Genomic DNA, 17,536 nt, shown 5'->3' with positions numbered 1-17,536 from the left:
GTTGGACTGGATGGGCCATTGGCCTGATCCAACATTGGCTTGTCTTATGTTCTTATAAGAGGGAATTGGATAAGCATCTGGAGGAGAGGTCCATCAGTGGCTCTTAGCCACAAGGTATAGAGAGGAACTCTCGGTCTGGGGCAAGTGATGCTCTGTATTCTTGGTGCTTGGGGGGGTGTGCAACAGAGGGAGGGCTTCTCGTGTCCTGGCCCCACTGCTGGACCTCCTGATGGCACCTGGTGTTTTTAGCCACTGTGTGACACAGAGTGTTGGACTGGATGGGCCTTTGGCCTGATCCAACATTGGCTTCTCTTATGTTCTTATAAGAGAGAATTGGATAAACATATAGAGCAGAGGTCCATCAGTGGCTGTTAGCCACAAGGTATAGAGAGGAGCTCTCGGTCTGGGGCAAGTGATGCTCTGTATTCTTGGTGCTTGGGGGGGGGCAACAGTGGGAGGGCTTCTGGTGTCCTGGCCCCACTGCTGGACCTCCTGAGGGCACCTGGTATTTTTAGCCACTGTGTGACACAGAGTGTTGGACTGGATGGGCCTTTGGCCTGATCCAAAATTGGCGTCTCTTATGTTTTTATGTTCTAACCTCAGGCTCACTTCTGCAGTCCCTTTAAATTTTAAAGGGACTGCAGTAGAAGCCCGACAAACAGCTGAGAGGCGGGAGCAATATGCTCCAGTCTCTCTGTTGTTTTCAGCCCAGTAATATATCCAGGATTTTTTCAGGAATTTCCCCCATTTCCTGAGAAAACCTGGATACGTTTGGGATGTGGAAATCTACCTGGAAAATACCAGTAAGGTATTTTTTGGGTAGATTTCCGGCTTGGGTAGACCCAAATGCACATCCCTAATAGCTACACAGAAATGTTCTGAAACAGATGTCTTTCAGTACAGATGCTGTAGATAGGCCAGGAGTTTTGTGCTCTGATTGGCCTTCCTGGAGGCCTCCCTGGCCAGGATTGGATGGACCCCACTGTGGTCTGACCCAGCAAGCTTCCTGCTACATTCCTTCCTTCAACGAAACAGAGTACAACTTCTCCCCTGCTTTTCCCACACACTTCCATTTTCCCAGTAGAAAAGAGCAAGGGCCCAGTCAGGAGCACCTTAAAGACTAACAAAATATGTGGCAGGGGATGAGTTTTCATGAGTCACTGCTCGCTTCTTCAGATAAGACTAGAATGGGAGCCCGTCTGCCCTATTTATTGGACAGTGGAGTGATTTCAGATGCCGGATGACTTTACCAGGCAAATGACAATAGCTGGTGAATAACAATAGCAGGTGTGATTGGATTTAGGTCAGATATACAGAGGGGTAATAGGAGTGGAGAAATCAGCATTGGTAAAGAGACAGGAAACCTATGTCTCGATTCAGTCCAGGTGGATGCATTGTCCTGAGCTTCATTATCAATTGCAATTCAGCAGCCTCTCTTTCTAACCTCCCTTTGAAATTCCTTTGTAAGAGAACTGCTAAACTGCAATTGATAATGAAGCTCAAGACACAGCTACCCATCTTGATCTATTTCCATTTTCCTAGTTTCTTTTTCCATCCTACTCATGCTCTCAAACCTTTCTACACTTCTCAAATAAAATACTCGCACGCACACACATTGCTGTAGCCAGGATTTTAAAAATTCTTATTAAGACAAGAGAATCTGTTGCCATACAAGCCTATCAATGTGTTTTTATGAACTGTATGGACTGTGCAAAGGGACAGTACAACATGGTGACGTGGGAATACATGTTGAGACTGCACACCTGAAAGAGGGACACCTTCCTTTAGTGTTGCTGCCACAGTGAGTCCAGAGTTATCAGCCATCTCGCCTGCTGTGAGATGAAGCAGTTCCATAAGCCTGCACAAAGCCTCAGATGCCATGCCATGGAAAATCATGAGGACAGAGAACTCCAGACGCCATTAGGAGTTTCTTCCAGCACATGTAGGCAACCCCTTTCCCCCCTCTTCCAGCTACCTACAAATCTAATCAAGAGACTCTATTCATGGTGGCTTAGCAACTAATCGCTCACCCATCAGCAAGCTGGCTAGGGCCATGGAGAGACAGTAGCCCTAGCCTAATGATTCAATCACTCTTCATCCAGGAGCCAGTCCCCAGACCAAGTTACTAGCTCTCAATATTGAACACCCCCTAGCTCTCCTCCCCCTTTCTCTCTAACCAATCGTATGTTTTATGGAACAGACTAACAGGAGGTGTCACAGGGGGATGTGGCCAAACTAGCCTGCCCCCCCCCCACGTTATAGAAGATGCTGCCCGAGCACATGGTCTCTCTCTCTCTCTCCATGACCCCTATCAAAGCTTTAACCCTCTTATGTCCAGCTTGCTATCCATAAACCCTACCACCAGTGTTCCCTCTAAGGTGAGTTAGTGTGAGCTAGCTCACAGTTTTTTAGCCTCCGGCTCACACATTTTTGTCTTAGATCAGGAAGGAGGGCTCCAGAGCAAACTAATTTAATGCAGTAGCCAAATCGCTCGCTCACAACTTTAATGCCAGTTGCTCAGAAAGTAGAATTTTTGCTCACAGGACTCCATAGCTTAGAGGGAGCATTGCCTACCACCATCTTTAAACTCTAGTCTGCAGCTAGAGTGCACGTGGTTCTGCCGGTTCAGAGCACATGTTCCCCATCTCCTATTTCTAAGCCCTCCATTTTCCCATTGGAACGGCTCAATCAATGAAAACAGGTAAATATCACCCAATCAACGAATGTCCTGCTAATGCAACTGTGTTTATGATCTATCTTGATGTCTGAGAACCAGTATATGTGTGTGTGTGCTTGAGTATTGTTTGACTGAGACATCTCCATCAGTAAAAGACATTATATTTTACCAATCATAGTCTCTGTGTCTGTTCTGGTACTTACAGTAAAGGTGGGACTTCTGTATAAACTGGTGTGAACCCTAATTTGCCTACTGCCAATTAATAATCATAACTTCCCCAATATTATTTGAGAATTTAAGGCAATTTGGCTAACAAATCAGACTCAGCAGGATAATAAGTAGGCTTACGATATATAACCCCGCCCTCTCTCCCTTCTTCCTGATCTCTGTTTTAATTGCTTTTTTCATCTGATGAAATGTGCATGCATATGAAGGCTTATACCCAGAACTGAACTCTGTTGATCTTAAAGGTGCCTGACTGGACTCCAACTTTGTTCTATGGCTTCAGACCAACATGTGAATCTTGCACTTTTTATGTTTTTGAACTTATTTGAACAGCTTTTAATTTGTTCTAATGATGTTTTGTTTGAGGAGAGATTGATTTAAAGGGTTTTAAAATGTGATTTTTATCATGTATATTTTTAATTTGTTATCCGCCCCGGACACTTGTGAGAGCAAAAGGGCAGGATATACGTTTTGTAACTAAAATAGAATAAATAAACAATGTATGCTACAAATTTAACCACCAAGGAACCACAGAAATGTGACATCTACTTTGGGAGCTAGTGGCATTAAAGTTGTGAGCGAGCGATTTGGCTACTACCTAAATTAGTTTACTCTGGAGCCATCCTTCCTGAGTGAAGACAAAAATGGGTGAGCCAGTTTGGTGTAGTGGTTAAGTGCGTGAACGCTAATCTGGGAGAACCGGGTTTGATTTCCCCACTACACCACTTGCAGCTGCTGGATGACCTTGGGCAAGCCATAGTTCTGGTCAGAGCTGTTCTTGAAAAAGAACAGTTTCTGTCAAGAGCTCTTTCAGCCCCACCTGCCTCACAGGGTGTCTGTTGTGGGGAGGGGAGGGGAGGGGAAGGGAAAGGAGTTTGTAAGCTGCTCTGAGACTCTAACTGAAGGGGGGGGTGTAAATCTAATCTCTGCTTCTTCTTCTTCTTCATCTTGAAAAAGCAGCGAGCAAAGGAGTGGGCGTGACTGGAGAAGCTGGGAAAGGGCAAAGCCTATGGGGCCTGCACCCATCAAAGCCACTTGGCTCACCTGGGAAACACATTACCTTTCCACTGAAGAGCTGCTGTATCTCATTGGTGTAGGGCTCAGAATCACTGGCAACGTACACAGCTTTCGCTTTGACCGCCTCCACCCAGAGCTTGAGAGCACGCTGGATTTCCTTTAGGTCTGGCAGACACATGTCCGTGGTGAGAGGGGCAGCGGTGTTGCGGTCGTAGCCCACGCACTGAGGCGAAGCCATTAAATGAGACCCAGCTGTGCCATCCGTCAACATCTTGCATGCGTTTTTCTAACGGAGGAAAGAAAGGAGATGAGAGAGAACACAGAACAGGGGACAGACAGAATGCACCGGTGCTATTCCTAGGCAGCGATGGATGGCTCGCTTCCCAAAGAGTGATTAACACATGGAATTCACTGCCACAGGAAGTGGTGGCGGCTACAAGCATGGACGGCTTCAAAAGGGAATTAGATAAGCATATGGAGCAGAGGTCCATCAGTGGCTATTAGCCACAAGGTATAGATAGGGGCTCTGGGGCAAGTGATGCTCTGTCTTCTTGGTGCTTGGGGGGGAGGGCAACAGTGGGAGGCGGCTACAAGCATGGACGGCTTCAAAAGGGAATTAGATAAGCATATGGAGCAGAGGTCCATCAGGGGCTATTAGCCACAAGATATAGATAGGGGCTCTGGGGCAAGTGATGCTCTGTCTTCTTGGTGCTTGGGGGGGTCAACAGTGGAAGGGCTTCTAATGTCCTGGCCCCACTGGTGGACCTCCTGATGGCCCCTGGTATTTCTGGTCACTGTGTGATACAGACTGTTGGACTGGAAGGGCCTTTGGCCTGATCCAACATTGCCTTCTCTTATGTTCTTATGAGATCTTCAGGCCCCACCTGAAGAAGAATACAAGAGATTGGATTCATACCCCGCCCTTCACTACCCGAAGGTGTCTCAGAGCGGCTTACAATCCCTTCCCCTCCCCCTCCCCACAAGAGGCACCCTGTGAGGTAGGCGGGGTGGAGAGAGCTCTTTCGAGGACTGCCCTTGAGAGAACTGCTCTGAGAGAACCTGTGACTGACCCAAGGTCACACCAGCAGCTGCACGAGGTTTTGTGAGTCTCTATATGACTAAGGAAGCAATTGGAGTTTAGTTTAGCCTGTGTGGCTATATAAGGAAGAGAGTAGCCTGTGTGGCTATATTAGAGCAAAAGAGTTCAGCCTGTGTGGCTAAATATGAGAGAGAGAGAGAGAGAGAGAGAGAGAGAGAGAGAGAGAGGCCTGTCAGAGTTGAGTTTTGGTGTATGAGAGACTGTGTGTGACGCCAAGCTTTGTCAGTTATATTTTCTTTCTTCAACAACAGTTAAAAAAAAGTAACCGGAAATCTATTTTGTTCTTTATTAAAGAAATCATTTTTTGTTTAAACTTATCCCAGCAATCAGAACAGTCCTTCCTCAGGGCCTCATAGTCCTCTGAAGCGCCCAGACACTGGGTCATTCTACCAAAAGAGAGAGATTCGGAATTTTGAATTCCTGGTAGCAGCAGAAATCTACTAAGTTCATGTACACAGAGTGTGGTCTCAAAGGTGAAACAGTCTCCCCAATAAGCGAGGACGCTACATGCTCCTAGATTCAAATCTAGCCGTTCTACTGCAGGCCAACTTTGTCTCAATTGGTAAGTCACCTTGACTACTGTTTTGTGAGAAAGGCAGATTAAATCCCCCCCACACAAACAGAAGTATGAGCTTTACCCAATCTGAGCCCAGTCGGAGATGTATTCCCACGTAGGGTCTGACTAGGAAGGAATTAATGTAGGACTCTCCCTTGTTCACCAGGTTGTCAGACCACACCACAAACCGATGCAGAGGCCGGTACTCCTCCAGAACCGGAAACTGGGCTGGTGCCCCCGGGAGGGCCAGAACAGGATATTCAGAGGGCGGAAACCTAGCAGGATGAAAAAGGAAGTACGGCAGGTTTTCAGCTGGTTCTGCAAATGTGAAGGAAGACTTGGAGGTCCTGTCTGTTCCCCCAAGGGACCGCCTTTCCCCATATGTTCCCCCAAGGGCACTACGGCCGGGGACTCAACATCTCCTGGTAACTCCAGGCCCCAAAGATATTAAACTTGCTGCAACCAGGGCCAGGGCCTTTTCGGTGGCGGCTCCTACCTGGTGGAATGAGCTCCCGGAGGAGATCCGGGCCCTGCGGGACTTTGCGCAGATCCGCAGGGCCTGTAAGACGGAGCTCTTCCGCCAGGCTTTTGAGTAGGAGCCGCCGCCACACCACTGTACCATCACCGCACCACCACCACCAACTGCAGCGGGTACCATCGGGGAGCGAGATGGCCCTGAGATGAAGAATGGATGGCAGTGCAGTCTGAAACTTACTTTGTTACTTCATTGTTCTGGGACCATCTTGTTACTAAGATCCTTTGTGACAACTAGAGCACCTGCACTTTATTGTATTGTATTGTATCAATGATTGTTTTATTCTGTTTTTAGTTGTATTAATCTTGGCATATGTGCCTCATCTGTTAGCCGCCCTGAGCCCGTTTCGGGGAGGGTGGGTTACAAATCTAAAAATAAATAAATTAATTAATAATAAATCTGATTGCCTGAGCCAAGAAGGAAAGCGAAACTGTTCTGCACCACGGGTATCAAGCGAGCCAAGCTGATACCAAGGCACTGCCAAAAGCGAGCACCAGTTACACACCAAGGTCATGGGAGTAGTGTGAATTTCTGTACAATATGCATTACAAACGAAGCTGAGAGAATAGCTCCGGATCCTTCACCTGCAGAGCATTCCTAGGGGGGAAAAGAACACCTTGGAAGATACTCTAGAGAAGAAGAAGAGATTGGATTTATACTCCACCCTTCACGCAGAGTCTCAGAGCGGCTTACAAACTCCTTTTCCCTTCCCCTCCCCACAACATGCACCCTTGTGAGGTCAGTGGGGCGGAGAGAGCTCTTTCAAGGACTGCCCTTGAGAGAACAGCTCTGAGAGAACTTGTGACACCAGCAGCTGCATGTGGAGGAGGAGTGGGCAATCAAACCCATTTCTCCCAGACTAGAGTCTGCGCCACCAACCAACCTCAACACCAAACTGTGGTCCCCGACACATTTGACCCTGTGGACACCTTTGGAATTCTGGCACAGAGTGGTGGATCCAGCTACAAAATGGATGCTGCTCACAGGAGGAGGACCCAGCCACAAAATGACTGGAACAGCTGAGCAGTAAAGTGTTGTGGTGGCGGTGGCTGCCAAAGCAACGTTTTTAAGAACCTGCATGGCCAATCGACTCTCCAGTGGCCAATCGGAAGCCGTGTGGGCAAAAGCCCCGCCTGGCCCTGCCCACCTTCTATGCACACTCTGTGGGTGCCAAGAAAAATGCCGAAAGGCGCTATGGCATCCATCGGCACCATGCTGGGGACCGCGCTCTACAAAAGGAGCCAGAGCGTCTACAGGGCTGTGGGCTTTGCCCTGCTGGACAATTAAGCAATCGCCTTAAGACAGAAGTAAAGGGAATGTTCACAGAGCAGCTGAAAGAGGTTTCAACAACTTGTCTAACCCCCTTCCTTGACCACAGCAACCTGTCCTCACGTTAGGAAGGACGTTGACAAGCTCGAGCGTGTCCAGAAGAGGGCAACCAGGATGGCGAGAGAGTTGGAATCCATGTCTTACGAGGAAAGGCTGAAAAAGTTGGGTTTGTTTAGCCTGGGAAAGAGAAGGCTTAGAGGGGACAAGTATCTGAAGGGCTGTCATGTAGAAGATGGGGCGGATCTATTCTCTCTTGCTCCAGATTGCAAGACTAGATCTAATGGGCGGGAATGACAAGGGAGTCGTTACCGGCTCAACATCAGGTGAAACTTCCTGTCAGAGTGGTTGAGCAGTGAAACAGACTGCCTCGGGAGGTGATGGATGCTCCTTCGCCGGACATTTTCAAGCGGATGCTGGACGACCATCTTTTGGGTATGCTGTAGGGCTCTCTTTCGGCTGTGCTCCTGCAGAGTGCAGGGGGTTGGACTAGATGACCTAGGAGGTCCCTTCCAACTCTAACATTCTATGATTCTAGTGTGTGTAAGCACAGCCTAAGCGTCTTCCTGGGACACTGTCTCCTCCTTCCTGGAAAGAGAACCTATGACATATCTTGGCTCCTGCTCCAGAGCTACCCTCTTCTTATTACTGGGCAGTCCACCCCCCCCCAAGATTTCACCTTTCCATTTAAATGGCATGCTGCCTTATCAAAAGGGGCACAAAGCCTCCGCGAAACATCTTATGCAAAATTCTTCAAAGCAGATATAATATCCCAGATACAGAAAACGTTTCAGCTGTAATCAAGCTGCGATTTTAAAACTGTTCAAATTCTTTGGATTACAGCAATTCCCCAGATCCCTGACATCATCTCCTAAGAACTTGCAGACAGGGTGGGACTCCTGAGAAAAACAAGTTCGAATGCGTACCTCCCTATTAAACTAGACCAGCAAACGTTATAAACTGGAAGACTAAACAACTACAACTGTGAACCATGTATGTAACAAGTTGTGTTATACCAGTATTCGTGGCATGATCACCTTGCTTCTGCCATTGTAACCCACTTTTGGCACGACTAAGGGGGGACATGAGAGAGGTTTATAAAATTATGCATGGGGTGGAAAGAGTTGACCAAGAGAACTTTTTCTCCCTCTCTCAAAATACTACAACTCGAGGGCATCCAATGAAGCTGATGGGCACTAGGTTCAGGACAGACAAAAAGAAATCCGCGGCCAGAGGATGTAGTGATGGCCACAGAAATAAACAGCTTTCAAAGGGGATTAGATAGATTCATGAAGGATTAGACTATCAATGGCTACTAGCCATGGTGATTGAGGGGGACCTCCGCATTCAGAGGCACTAATTCTGTGAATCCCAGAGCTAGGAGGCAACATCAGGGGAAGGCCTCAGCCTCTGTGCCCTGTTGTTGGCCTTCCAGAGGAACTGGTTGGCCACTGTGTGAGACAGGAGGCTGGACTGGATGGACCCTCACTGGTCTGACCCAGCAGGGCTCTTCTGAGGTTCTTATGAAGGCCTCGGCCTCTCTGCCCTGTTGTCCCCCCTCCAGAGGAACTGGCTGACCACTGTGTGAGACAGGATGCTGAGTTACATGGACCACTGGTCTGATCCAGCAGGGCTCTTCTGATGTTCTTATGAAGGCCTCAGCCTCTGTGCCCTGTTGTTGGCCCTCCAGAGGAACTGATTGGCCACTTTGTGGGACAGGATGCTGGACTAGATGGACCCTCACTGGTCTGATCCAGCAGGGCTCTTCTGATGTTCTTATGAAGGCCTCAGCCTCTCTGCCCTGTTGTTGGTCCTCCAGAGGAACCTGCTGGCCACTGTGTGGGACAGGATGCTGGACTAGATGGACCACTGGTCTGACCCAGCAGGGCTCTTCTGAGGTTCTTATGAAGGCCTCAGCCTCTCTGCCCTGTTGTTGGCCCTCCAGAGGAACTGGTTGGCCATTGTGTGAGACAGGATGCTGGACTAGATGGACCCTCACTGGTCTGATCCAGCAGGGCTCTTCTGATGTTCTTATGAAGGCCTCAGCCTCTGTGCCCTGTTGCTGGTCCTCCAGAGGAACTGATTGGCCACTGTGTGAGACAGGATGCTGGACTAGATGGACCCTCACTGGTCTGATCCAGCAGGGCTCTTCTGATGTTCTTATGAAGGCCTCAGCCTCTGTGCCCTGTTGTTGGCCCTCCAGAGGAACTGATTGGCCACTTTGTGGGACAGGATGCTGGACTGGATGGACCCTCACTGGTCTGATCCAGCAGGGCTCTTCTGATGTTCTTATGAAGGCCTCAGCCTCTCTGCCCTGTTGTTGGTCCTCCAGAGGAACCTGCTGGCCACTGTGTGGGACAGGATGCTGGACTAGATGGACCACTGGTCTGACCCAGCAGGGCTCTTCTGAGGTTCTTTTGAAGGCCTCGGCCTCTCTGCCCTGTTGTTGACCCTCCAGAGGAACTGGTTGGCCACTGTGTGAGACAGGATGCTGGACTGGATGGACCCTCACTGGTTTGATCCAGCAGGGCTCTTCTGATGTTCTTATGAAGGCCTCAGCCTCTGTGCCCTGTTGCTGGTCCTCCAGAGGAACTGGTTGGCCACTGTGTGGGACAGGATGCTGGACTGGATGGACCAGTGGTCCGATCCAGCAGAGCCATTCTTCATGTTCTTACGTTCACCAATTCTAGTATATCGCATTCTTTGTTGGATGCCTTGTAATGTCTGATAAGAGTTTTCTTAAAACATTTTTAAATTGAGTCTCAGTGAGAAAAGGCTATAAATGATGTAAACAAAACAACTGGCTCACGTACTCCAAGTAATGGCAGCTCTTTGAGGTCCCGGGCAAGAGTTTTAGTTTTCCCACCTAGCCCTCCCACCTGTAATCTTAACTTGGAGTGCCAGGAACTGAACTGGGGGCATCCTGCACAGCACGGAGCTATTACCCACCCCCCAATGGTGGGGCTATTTTAAATGGTGGGTGAAAATACTGGACTGTTTTATTTTGGTGGATTTTGCTCCCAAGGTGCTACCCTAAAAGGGGATTTCTGAGAAGAGAAATGGCCAATTCAAAGCTAAAATTTAACAAGGAGTGGTATTTTTCTATCATTAAGGCACCTGTTTTGGTCTTGGTAACACACATGCTTACTGGAATTTTATCGGTTGTGCAAAGGAGTCACCACCAAAACAGGCTCCAAGTCACTGGGCAACCTGCTTATCTTTCTCTCCCGTTTTCAGCAGGCAATAGCAGGAAAAGTAAATACTTGCGCATCTTTCCCAGCTCGTTTCATAAATAAACTCAAAGGGACACAGAGGAGTTGTCATCTCCCTCCCCCAAGCCCGCCCCGCCCTCCAAGAGGCACTTGCTACCTTCGGATCCAGTGGTCCTTATAAGAGGCACCGAAGGAGAGGCCTCCAAACAGCTCCGAACTATCGAAATCCACGTCAAACTGATCCCAAAAGGGCCCAAAGGGGTTTCCGTCCTGCAAAAGCAAAGGCAGCCGGCTCATTCACTGCAGCGGATTCGGGGGGAGGCAGGCTGGAGGAGCGAGCAATTCTGCGAATTGCCGGGGAAAACCGCAACCTCCTTCCCTGATGCAACCCACTAGCCCCTGAGAAAACTACAAATCCGCAGCTCTGGGGACAGAGGGCTAGTCAAGAGGGCTGGGGGTGGCAAAGTGGAAGAGAAAAAGAGAAGCCGAGAAAGAGAGCAACCCACAGAGGGTGTTATCTAGAATAAAGTGTAACAAGCAGTGGCGGTAGCAGCAGCAGCCAAGAGTGACCTGAAAGACTTCAGAGCAGCAAGTTTTCCACAGTCCCAAGGTTATGCCAGGCCCCGCAAAATGGAAGCAGGGTGCCTACCTTCATGGGGCATGTCCTTTTATCGGCGCTCCTCTGGGCCGCGGCTTCAAAGCAGAATGCTACCCTCTTGCCGGGAGGCCAGTGGACGGGAGCCAGCTTCTCCATGAACTCCTCCAAGGTGATAACCCGGTGGTATTCCAGGAGAGGGGCGACCTTGAAATATTCCTTGTAGGGAACGTGCAGCTACGGTGGAAAGCAAAATGAGTTTGAGCCGCGCCTCCACAAAGATAAGCCAAACAGAGACCAGCCTGAAGTATAAGCTGTCGGTCTTCAGCCTTCAGAACCACAGACAGTAACTTAAGTTTCAGCAGGGTTCATTTCGTAGAAAAAGAGGTGCAGGAACTCATTAGCATAACTCATTTGCATGTGCCACACCCCCTGACATCACCAGAAGTGTGTCAGAAGGCAACACCCACCACTCAGGCTCCACTGGACTGTTTTGGATTTCTAGCTATCTAGTTTACCTGGCTGCTTCTTGCTCTGACTGAGGGCTGCTGGGAGCAGGGGGTGGGGCTTGTTGCATGTGCCCGCCCCCTGGACTCTTTACTTTTCTCCCTTTCTCACAATACAAGAACTCGTGGGCACTCAATGAAATTGCTGAGCGGTCGAGTTAGAACGGATAAAAGGAAGTACTTCTTCACACAAAGAGTGATGAACACATGGAATTCACTGCCACAGGAAGTGGTGGCGGCCACAAGCATAGACGGCGTCAAGAGGGAATTAGATAAGCATCTGGAGCAGAGGTCCATCAGTGGCTCTTAGCCACAAGGTATAGATAGGGGCTCTGGGGCATGTGATGCTCTGTCTTCTTGGTGCTTGGGGGGGGGGTCAACAGTGGGAGGGCTTCTACTCTCCTGGCCCCACTGCTGGACCTCCTGATGGCACCTGGTATTTCTGGCCACTGTGTGACACAGAGTGTTGGACTGGATGGGCCTTTGGCCTGATCCAACATTGGCTTCTCTTATGCTCTCTTATATAGTGCCGGAGCTCCGCTCCTGTGCGCTCCTGCAGGAAATGACCCCTGAGTTTGAGGCGCCCTCGGTTGGGCAGTAAGACATGCCGTCCTCGACCAGGGCCGGGGCCTTTTTAGTCCTGGCCCCGACCCGGTGGGACCTTCTGCAGTTCCGCAGGGCCTGTAAGGCAAAGATGCTGCACTAGGCTTTTGGCTGAGGACAGCGACAGTTGGTTACATTGGCTGGCACCCTTTCCCTCTCCTCCCTATATATATTTTGCTTAAGTTTTATTTATTTATTTATTTGTTGAATTTATACCCCGCCCTCTCCCGTAGGGCTCAGGGCGGCTTACATAATATAAAACTTGCTCATAAAAACATCAAATACTTATAGTACAAAAACACAATATACAGTTTAAAACCCAATCAAACAATAAAGTGCTCAACTACACAGCATCCATTTCTAAATATCAGAGAGGGCAAATCACAAAACCAAACATCCCCCGGTAGGCATTGCATAATAGATGTTAAACGGATGTTCCTCCTACCCTCCTAGGGCCCTCACCCCCCCCCCCACATTGATGGTAATATAGCGGGGGGGGGGACGGCGGCGGCCCCTAATCAAAAGCCTGGTGGAAGAGCTCCGTCTTACAGGCCCTGCGGAATTGCACCAGGTCCTGCAGGGCCCGGATCTCCTCCGGGAGCTCATTCCACCAGGTGGGGGCCGCCACCGAGAAAGCCCTAGCCCTCGTGACGGCCAGTTTAGCATCCTTGGGGCCCGGTATAGTTAGAAGATTCTGGGCCCCAGACCGTAGCGCTTCCCTCTCCCCCTCCCACCAAATAGCCAGGCAGTCCAGAATGGGAACAGAAAATTGCAAATCGCCATCTGGGGTCTTTTATTCTGGTGCTACTTCTTATCAATTGTACATAGATATTTTAACATTTGCATTTTGTTTTACGGCATTTTGCCTTTTTTGTACGTTGCCCAGAGCCCGGTGTAAGCTGGGATAGGGCGATTAACAAATCGAATAAACAACAACAACAACAACAACAGGCACAGCAAAAGCGCAACCCAAATATCAAAAAGCTACTCACGTTTGTGTATGGAGGCCTGTGATGCCGGTACTCAATCCAGGGGGGTACGGCTAAGGTCCGATTTATCATCTTGGCAAATGCCAAGGTGCCCAGAAAATGGTCCGCCTGGTTCCCAAATCTCCCTTGAAATAAATAAATTTAAAAAATAAAGTGGTGTTTCACAGTCATGAGATCGGAGTTCTAAGGATACATTTAAAAGACGAGGTGCATTAGAGTCCGCGCACTTAACCACTATTCCAAACTGGCTTTAGAATGGTGTTACGACTGATTTACATGTAAATTGAGCTTAATGTTTCTTCATTTGGGCTTATTCGGGCATTCGAGAGAGCTTTTGATACAAAAAATGCAGGCACAATTCAGGAGGAGTGGGGAATCAAACCCGGTTCTACCAGGTTAGAGTCCACCCACTGCTCTTAACCGCCAAACATAACCACTAAGCCCAGGGCCGGCTCACTCACTAGGCGAACTAGGCGCTCACCTTGAGCGCGCCGGCCCTTAGGGGCGCCAAACTGGCACACACACACACACCCTGCTGTCCTGGTTCAGCTGCAAACACTACTGAGTTTTATTTATTTATATATTTATTTATATTTAAATGTATACCCCGCCCTACCCTGGAGGCTCAGGGCGGCTTACAGGGGACTAAGTGTCCGATTAAAACAATACAATATGATTTAAAACAATAAGTTACAATAAAATATGAACAATTTACAACAACATTCCAACAAGTTTCAAACCAGAAGAGGAAGATCTTATCTCACATAGCTACCAATGATCTTATTCTAGAGCCGTGTTTAGCACCACGTTCCACCCTTAGGGGCCAGGCAATCCGATGTTAATTTGCTGGGGCATAACATGTTATGATCTTTCTGATGATACAAACACCAATTCCACCAAAGAACTTAGCCCTCTGGGCACAGAAGGGTCACTCAGCTGAGTCAAAGAAGAATCTAAGTAGGAGGGCTATTACATAAGGACACTCAAGTTGCAACTGACTTGTGGCAACCCCAGCAAGGAACTGTCAAGGCAAGTGAGAAGCAGAGGTTGTTTGTGACTGTGAGTGCCTTTCTTTGCAGAGTCTTCCTTGGTTGAAGTCAGATGGTCAAAGCAGGCAAAGTTACAAAAGCAAAAGTGAGTGTTAAGAGCGTGGGTGCCAGGGGAACGGGAAGTCCGGGGTACAGATCCAATTAACGGGTCCAAGTCATGGTTGGGCACCCGGGGGGGGGGCGCCAGAAGGGATCCTTGCCTAGGGGGCAAAATAAGCTGGGGCCAGCCCTGACTACGCCAAGTAGGCAAACAGTAATTCTGGTGGGCGAAACAAGCAGGGCACAGAGGCTGAGAAATTCCTCTGGTGGTTTCTTCCCAGCAATAGTGTTCAGAGGTTTACTGTTCTTGCACGTGGAAGTTTCCTTTAGGCATCATGGGTCGTAGCTACTGCTGGACCTCATCTCCATGACAAGTCAACCACCCTCTTCATGGCTCCTTAATGTAGGGTTGTCGGCCTACAGGCTGCGCATGAAGACCTCCCAGAATTTCAGCTGACCTCCAGACTAAAGAGATCAGTTCCCCTGGAGAAAATACCTGTTCCGGAAGATGGATTTTGTAGCATTCTACTTTACTGAGATCCCTCCCCCTTCCTAGATGTTCTGTACTATTCTGGTTGGTCTTAAAAGTGGGGTATGACAGGAGCTGCGGTGGCTCAAGGGGTTAAGACGCTGAACTGCAGGCTGTGGAAGGTCGGTAGTTCAGCAGTTCGAGACCCGAGTGTGCCGCATGACGGAGTGAGCTCCCGTCTCTAGTTCCAGCTCCTGCCAACCTAGCAGTTCGAAAGCAAGAAATTGCAAGTAGATAAATAGGTACTACTTCGGTGGGAAGGTAACAGCGTTCCGTGCGCCTTGGCGTTTAGTCATGCTGGCCACACGACCACGGAAACGTCTTCGGACAGCGCTGGCTCTTCGGCTTTGAAACGGAGATGAGCACCGCAACCCTAGAGTCGGATTCGACTGGGTTTCGAGCAAGGGAACCTTTACCTTTACCTATGACAGGGTTAGGGTTGCAGAAGTTCAACCCCCCCAACATCTCCAGTTAAAAGACGAAGAAGAGATTGGACTCATAACCCCGCCCTTCACTCCCTGGAGTCTCAGAGCCACTTACAATTTCCTTTCCTCTCCCCACAGCAGACAACCCTGTGAGCAGTGTTCCCTCTAAGCTGAGTTAGTGTGAGCTAGCTCACAGTTTTTTAGCCTCCGGCTCACACATTTTTGTCTTCGCTTGGGAAGGATGGCTCCAGAGCAAACTACTTTATGCAGAAGGCAAATCGCTCACTCACAACTTTAATGCCAGGAGCTCACGAAGAAGAATTTTTGCTCACAAGACTCCACAGCTCAGAGCAGGGGTGTCAAACATGCAGCCCGGGGGCCAAATCAGGCCCCCGGAGGGCTTCCATCAGGCCCGCAGTGGAACTGGCCATCTCCTGATTCCAGTTCTGCTGCTGCTGCTGCATCATCGCTTGCTTTGCCAGACTCTCTTAATCACTCAGCCATTTCGTGTTTCAACCTGGGTCCTAGACTCAGAACTTCTTGAGCATGAGATTTCTGTGGGGAATGTCAATAAATCAAAAGTAGGTTTGCAGCTTACAGAGCTAATGTTTTGAGCATGCTTTTATTTTAAGTAAAAAAAACCTTTGTGTCCTTTATAAAGTTTATATTTCCGCTACCTGGCACTACATTTCATGACACACGTGGCCCAGCCTGACAACGTCTCATTTATGTAGGGTTGCCAACCCCCCCGGTTTGGCAGGGGTCCCCCACTTTTGGGGGGGTTCTACCCGCTGGTGGACAGATGGCCGGCGGGGGAAGCCCTGCCCCCAAGCCCTAACACCCACAGCCACCCTCTCCCTTCTCTCTTGAGAGAGGGGAGGGAGAGGGGTGGCTGCAGGCCACCTGCCTGATCTTGGCTTGGAGATCGGGCACGCAGGGAAACACCAGCTCCCTCCCTTTAAGTGCAGGGAGCTAGCATTTCCCTGCACGCCTGATCTCGCTCCTTGCACTTGGAGCCCCTTTAAGTGCAGGGAGCTGGCATTCGGGTGCGCAGGCGGACGTAACCAACGTGATGTCATCACATCAGGGATGTCCCGCCCCCCCAAGTCCTCCACTGGGGGGCGAAGATGGACTTGGCCACCCTACGTTTATGCCAGACCCGGCCCTCGTAACAAATGAGTTCGACACCCCTGGCTTAACGGGAACACTGCCTGTGAGGGAAGTGGGGTTGAGAGAGCGCTTTCAAGAACAGCTCCTGAGAGAGCTTGTGACCAATGTTCCCTCTAAGCCGCGCAGTCTTGTGAGCAAAAATTCTACTTTGTGAGCTACTGGCATTAAAGTTGTGAGCGAGCAATTGGGCTACTGCATAAATCAGTTGGCTCTGGAGCCCCGTCCCTTCCTGAGCCAAGACAAAAATGTGTGAGCTGGAGGCTAATAAACTGTGAGCTAGCTCGCACTAACTCAGCTTAGAGGGAACACTGCTGTGACTGACCCAAGGTCACACCAGCAGGTGCAAGTGGAGGCGTGGGGGAATCAAGCCCGGTTCTCCCAGATCAGAGTCCTGCCGCTCCTCACCACTGCACCCTTTGGCCCTGTGAAAAGTTACCTGCAAATCACGAAAGAGAACTTGGCCGAGTGAAAGCAGAACTCAGAAATCAGCAACATTCTTTGGGCGGAGCCCCCCAGCAACAACACGTTGGGTACAGGTGCCAACCTCCAGGCGACGCCTGGAGACCTCCCGGGCTTACAACTCACCTCCCGAGACTACGCAGGCCCCTAGGGAAAACGGCTGCTCCCCTCCCCCCAAGCTCCACCGCCCAAATCTCCAGGAATTTCCCAGCCCAGAGTTGGCAACGCTCCTCTCCCAAGCCTCACCCATGCAGGGGCAATACAGGAGATATCCCGCCGGGTCCCAGGCGCCGCCGTCGACGCTGCTGGGCCACAGCAGGGCGAGGAAGAGGAGGAGGCGCAGGCCGGAGAAGGCCGCGCCGCTCAGCCCGCTCCCGAGCCCGGCCATGCTGCCCTCGGAAGGACGGGGCCGGGTTTCCGTTGCCAAAGCTGGCCCGGCCAGGTCCCGTTCCCATGACGACCGGCCGCCCTTCCCGGCGTGCCCCGCGGGGCGGGCGGAGAGGCGGGGCCCGCGCGAGGCGGCGG

At 50.0% G+C, this 17,536-nt stretch overlaps 1 protein-coding gene across 1 annotated transcript in view; it reads right to left on the bottom strand.

The window, feature by feature from the left end:
- The window catches only part of POFUT1 (protein O-fucosyltransferase 1), a 19,181-nt gene extending 1,782 nt beyond the window's left edge, over positions 1-17,399 (bottom strand). The window contains exons 1-6 of the mRNA XM_015426169.1: positions 17,258-17,399; positions 13,344-13,465; positions 11,297-11,479; positions 10,805-10,917; positions 5,657-5,849; positions 3,963-4,205 (exon numbers count right to left, since the gene is read on the bottom strand). Coding sequence (XP_015281655.1) covers positions 3,963-4,205; positions 5,657-5,849; positions 10,805-10,917; positions 11,297-11,479; positions 13,344-13,465; positions 17,258-17,399 — 996 coding nt within the window. The remainder of the gene's footprint in view (positions 1-3,962; positions 4,206-5,656; positions 5,850-10,804; positions 10,918-11,296; positions 11,480-13,343; positions 13,466-17,257) is intronic.
- Between the last annotated feature and the right edge of the window lie 137 nt (positions 17,400-17,536).

Source organism: Gekko japonicus, unplaced genomic scaffold (genome assembly GCF_001447785.1).
Source record: "Gekko japonicus isolate JY-2015 unplaced genomic scaffold, Gekko_japonicus_V1.1 scaffold291, whole genome shotgun sequence".
NCBI lineage: Eukaryota > Metazoa > Chordata > Lepidosauria > Squamata > Gekkonidae > Gekko > Gekko japonicus.
This window is presented reverse-complemented; position numbering and strand designations above follow the sequence as displayed.